At 39.2% G+C, this 5,800-nt stretch overlaps 1 protein-coding gene across 1 annotated transcript in view; it reads left to right on the top strand.

Moving 5' to 3' along the window:
- enpp6 (ectonucleotide pyrophosphatase/phosphodiesterase 6) overlaps positions 1-5,507 on the top strand; it is a 37,201-nt gene extending 31,694 nt beyond the window's left edge. The window contains exons 4-8 of the mRNA XM_046031712.1: positions 948-1,089; positions 1,196-1,375; positions 2,739-2,876; positions 3,073-3,196; positions 3,976-5,507. Coding sequence (XP_045887668.1) covers positions 948-1,089; positions 1,196-1,375; positions 2,739-2,876; positions 3,073-3,196; positions 3,976-4,196 — 805 coding nt within the window. The 3' untranslated portion in view covers positions 4,197-5,507. The remainder of the gene's footprint in view (positions 1-947; positions 1,090-1,195; positions 1,376-2,738; positions 2,877-3,072; positions 3,197-3,975) is intronic.
- Positions 5,508-5,800: the final 293 nt, after the last annotated feature.

Below are 5,800 nucleotides of genomic sequence, written 5' to 3'. Positions count from 1 at the left end.
ATATATATATATATAATCCGAGCAAATTCAATAGGGACCTCACACGGTCGTGCTCGGGCCCTAATAATCCGAGCAAATTCAATAGGGACCTCGCACGGTCGTGCTCGGGCCCTAAAAATATAATCCGAGCAAATTCAGTAGGGACCTCGCACGGTCGTGCTCGGGCCCTAAAAATATATAATCCGAGCAAATTCAATAGGGACCTCACACGGTCGTGCTCGGGCCCTAAAAAAAAATATATATATATATATATATAATCCGAGCAAATTCAATAGGGACCTCGCACGGTCGTGCTCGGGCCCTAAAAATAATAATAATTTTAGCAAATTCAATAGGGACCTCACACGGTCGTGCTCGGGCCCTAATAATCCGAGCAAATTCAATAGGGACCTCGCACAGTCGTGCTCGGGCCCTAAAAAAAAAATATATAATCTTAGCAAATTCAATAGGGACCTCACACGGTCGTGCTCGGGCCCTAAATATATAATCTGAGCAAATTCAATAGGGACCTCGCACGGTCGTGCTCGGGCCCTAATAATCTTAGCAAATTCAATAGGGACCTCGCACGGTCGTGCTCGGGCCCTAATAATAATCTTAGCAAATTCAATAGGGACCTCGCACGGTCGTGCTCGAGCCCTAAAAATCTTAGCAAATTCAATAGGGACCTCACACGGTCGTGCTCGGGCCCTAAAAATAATCTTAGCAAATTCAATAGGGACCTCGCACGGTCGTGCTCGGGCCCTAAAAATATAATCTTTTCAAATTCAATAGGGACCTCACATGGTCGTGCTTGGGCCCTAATAATCTTTACAAATACAATAGGGACCTCACACGGTCGGGCCCATTTTGGGCCCTAAATATAACGAGTTAATTGAGATAATGCCAATAATGGAAGTAGCAGATACCTAAAGGAGTGTGTGTGTGTTTGTGTGTGTGTGTGTGTGTAGGTCAGGCCAAGCAATCATGGCAGCAATATATTATGAGAAAATAGATGTGGAAGGCCATCACTTCGGTCCAGACTCTCATCAGGTCAGAGCAGCTGTGCAAGAACTGGATTTTGCCATGCAGGCACTCAACAGAAAAATCAAAGTTAGTAATATTACTTTTAATGTTATTTTAAATTACAGCTAGTACTGATTTTCCTGTCATGTAGTTTATTTTTCATCCATTTATGTTGCTTGTGATGTACTTGCAGGAGAAGAACATGGTGAACCAGTTGAACATTATGCTATTTTCAGACCACGGCATGACAAAGATCCAGTGGATGAAGAAGGTAATAGAGCTGGATAATTATATCAACATGTTGGACATTGTCAAGATGATGGACAGAGGGCCTGTGGTCAATCTGTGGCCCAAAGATAACAAGTTCCAAGAGGTGAGATCAGAATATGTGCTTTTGCTCTGCCATGATGTTTTTTGTGATTAAGAGAGAAGGATTATAAAATGATTCATGGAGAAATTGATGGTGTTGAGAAAGTAAGATAGAGTAAAGACAGCTGAAAAAACATCTAGGTCCAGTTTGAGGAATGCTTAAACTACAGGTGCTGGTCATATAATTAGAAAAGTTGATTTATTTCAGTAATTCCATTCAAAAAGTGAAACTTGGATATTATATTAATTCATTACACACAGACTGATATATTTCAAATGTTTATTTAATTTAATTGTGATGATTAAAACTGACAACTAATGGAATTACTGAAATAAATCAACTTTTTGATGATATTCTAATCATATGACCAGCACCTGTATATGATTCCCTGTCCTTTCTCCTACTCAACTCTGATAAATCAGCTAAACCAACCCCTATCATGTTATGTGTCTCTAGTACTTTTTTATTAAATAAGTGCTGCTGTGGACTTGGCAGGAGTAAAAACAGTACAGGGTAGTGCTAGGGTGGGCTTTGTTCATGGCTGAGAAGGCGGTGAATGTTCAAGTTCCTGTTACTGGTTGGTCAGGGTGCCTGTGTGGATGGTGGGGGGATTTTGTGAACTTGTGCCCTCCCACTGAAAGTCCTTGCTAGCAGCTGAAAAGAAGTAGCTGGTGACACGATGTCAATCACTAATCACCAGTGTGGCAGTAATTGAAGACAGGGACAAGGGGAACTGGCCATTCAAAAGCATTAGGAAAAGAGAAAAATACATACAGTGCAAGGGTTTTGAAAGTGACATATACTATTTCATGTTTTTTTGTCTTTGTACTCCAAACAATCAGTGCATTTACATGTATTTAAATCTTCACAAACAAAACAAAACAATCGCTAAATGCAATGTCTGCTGTATCAAAATAAAGAATGTTGGATCAGCCACATCAAACTTTCTCAGGCACCTGACATCACACCCGGACATGTGAGTCGCCTGATCGTTCAGCCAACATGTTTAGCTTAGCATCAGCTATTTAAGGAACAATAAGATAAGAGTTTTTGATCCCCCATAGCACTGCACTCGAATCCGGGTCGGGTGACTGCTCTTGTCCTTTGCTATAGTATTCATCACCTTGTAAAGTTGTCATGGTTGTCATGTTAGCAAATAGTTGCCTATGTACACATCCAGCAGACACAGAGCAACATCAGCATTTATTTAAAGCCCCACAACTAATGTAATCTGACTCTTCCTCAATGGTCCACTATCTTCACAAGGTACTCATTAACTTTGTTTATGTTATGTAGGTGCTTTATAGATAAGGTTTGCTATCAAAACTATTTTATTAACACTGTGTTTGTGTGTGTGTTATGCCAGGTGTATGCTGCATTGTCCCAGGTCCCTAACATGCGTGTCTATGCCAGACAGGAGATCCCTGAACGTTTCCATTTCAAAGGAGGGAAGTTTGTCTCCCCCCTGACGCTGGTGGCTGAGCCAGGCTGGTTTATTGCTGAGGTAACAGAAAATATTTCACTTGTTCAAACTTGTTGTTGATGACCTTTCATGATTTGGAGCACCTCAGCGACTGTACTATATGACATGTGGATTGGTATTATTGCAACCATCAAAAATCCACAAATCCAAACATCCAAAAAACTGCTTTGTTCTATCTTTGTTAAAATCTCTGTCTGTGTGTGTGTGTTCATTCCAGAACAAGGCAAAACTCCCATACTGGAGAAATGACTCTGGGGAGCCCTCAGCCTGGCAGAACGGCTGGCATGGTTATGACAATGAGTTCCTCGACATGAGAGGCTTTTTCATGGCGACAGGACCTGGTAACAAACAAATCATTTTTTAATAGTAAAATATGGGCATTTTTTACACCTGCGATCTATTAAGCACCAACCCTACTTCATCTGTCCTTAAAGGAGACCTATTATGCTTTTCCTTATTTTATGACTTATCTACAATATTTTAATGTTGGATGTTCATGTTAAACATGGCCAAAGCTTCAAATAATGTTAAAGTATTTAAAAGAAATCCCTGTGAGTCAAAACTTCAGATTTCCTCCTCTTCTGAATGCTCTGTTTTGAACTGCTTTTTCTCCGTTCTACGACACACAGAGCCAGACGGAACTGGTATTCCAAAGATGGTCATTTGCTCCCCAGGCAACAGCACAGCTACGCTCAGTCTGTCTGTACCACTCAGCGTCAGCAACAGCCTGGTATCATGCTTCAGGTCTTGGCCAATCAGAAGACAGTGGGCTTTGAGTGGTGGGCCTTAAATAGACAGGAGCATCTACAGTTTGTTTCAGATAGAGGCTGAAATGAAGGCTTTCATGAAAAGTCAGTATAAAATAGAAAATAATTTTTTTGAACAAAGCTAGAATCACAGAACTACAATATAGGACTGGAAAAGCAGCATAATAGGTCTCCTATAAGCAACCATATGTGACCCAGAACCCACGTTGGGCTGAGTCCTGTTTTTTTAGTGTAAAGTGTGCAGGAGAAATGACATGTATTGCTCCTCTGTCCATATGGTCTCTAGTTTGCATTGAAGTTAAATATAGTAAATTATAATCTAAATCTAATTACATTTACTTCATTTCATCCAGACTTCAAGCGGAATGTTCGGGCAGCTCCAATTCGAGCGGTGGACATCTATAACGTCATGTGCTGGACATTAGGAGTGGAACCTTTGCCCAATAATGGGTCCTGGTCTCGGGTAGAGTACCTCTTGAATGGCTCTGATGGTCCATCCCAGCCTACAACTCTCTGGACCTCCTGTATGGGTTTGTTAGGAATACTGCTGGTACTATGGGACAAAAACATTTAACAGTTCAGTGTTAACGGCCTGTGAGGTAGCTAGAAATGATCTGCTAGAAAGAGATAGAACAATAAACCATGTAAAGGTTAATGCATTAAAACGGAAGGGAAAATAAATGAAACAGGTTGGAAAATGTGACCTTGAAATGGTTAGAGCACTCTTAAGGACTAAGAACTTGAAGCCTTAAAGGGCCTGGAGAGTTTGTCTGGACCTCATACCACCTTCCTAAATAGACTGGAATAAAGATAATCCTACATGCCCATAATACCTTAGAAATAACCTCCATTCTGGACCCTTAAGAGCACTAAACTTACTGTTTCTCTTCCTTCTCCAGCTCTCCATATCTGATTAAAATGTGTTGATGTCTAAGGTGATACATACATTAAATGTCCAAGTTGTTCATTTTGACATGTGCCCCGAGCATGTTCAATGTTTTCGTTCATTTCACGTTTTATTATCTCTTTCTTCTTATTATACAAATATGTTGTTTTTTACTTAGACCTAACAGCATTACTGATTTATGGGTATTTGTTACCCTGAAGCTGTTGTACGTAAACCTCTCCTCTCCAATTTCTTGTCATTTTTGTTCCAAGATCAAATTTTCTTCAGAAAACAGTGATGCATAAAAATAAAAAAATGCATAGCCAGATCAGAGGTAATCATTGTGGAAGAGATAGACTTCATACAGTAAAGGATGCTGATGTTGCCTTGTTTTGATATGTGTAACAGCTAGAATAGGTTTAAAGGGGAATGATGAAAGCTATACTTTGAATACCAAAAGTAAGTTGGTAAATTACAAATACATGTAGGAGATGTTTTGAAACTCTTATATTTTTAGACACATTTATTCCTTTTTTTAGCTTGGCCTCTTTTAAAATGCTGTGAATACAGTCTGCAAGGCGGATGATTATAACAGATACGTTTGTTTTCATCTGTTTTTTAATTCAGCTATTTATGTCTTTGTGCATGATCTGTAAGACCCTGATATAAATTTTGTGAAAAGGGTCCCATGAATAAATTTGCTTTGATTTGGAAAACATGTTTATGTGTGTACATCAGGATTTTATCAATGTGCTCAACAGCTTCATTTGAGATCTCAAATTCTTGGGGTTTTTGCTAGCCATTATTTCAGTCAGAGACAGCAAATGGTTATATAGTTAGATTTGGCAGAAAGATTCTGCTGTTTGAGGGAGGTGTAGAACCCAATAATGTAATCTATTCCCAAAAATGTAAGAAGAATCTCCTCTTAACTCCATCGATGTAATAAAACCTGATAATGTAATAACTTCCCAATAAGAAAATAAATGTCTAAACCAATAATGTAATAAATTGTTACATTAATGGTTCATTACAGTATTGGGTTATCCTTATTTTTGCAGAACCCAATAATATAATAATTTCCCAATATTATAATAACTTGGATATTGTTGTAGTAGCATGCCATCAATAATGTGTTCATGTTTTGGGAATGCATTGTTTTTTGCAATTAAGGATTTTCAAATAGGTGATGCTATAATCATGTCTACTATTACATCCATCCATCCATCCATCCATCCATCTTCATCCGCTTATCCGGGATCGGGTCGCGGGGGGAGCAGCTCCAGCAGGGAACC

The sequence above is a fragment of the Micropterus dolomieu genome, linkage group LG19 (genome assembly GCF_021292245.1).
Source record: "Micropterus dolomieu isolate WLL.071019.BEF.003 ecotype Adirondacks linkage group LG19, ASM2129224v1, whole genome shotgun sequence".
NCBI classification, from domain to species: domain Eukaryota; kingdom Metazoa; phylum Chordata; class Actinopteri; order Centrarchiformes; family Centrarchidae; genus Micropterus; species Micropterus dolomieu.
Note: the sequence above shows the minus strand (reverse complement) of the source record. Positions and strands in the feature narration are given on the sequence as shown.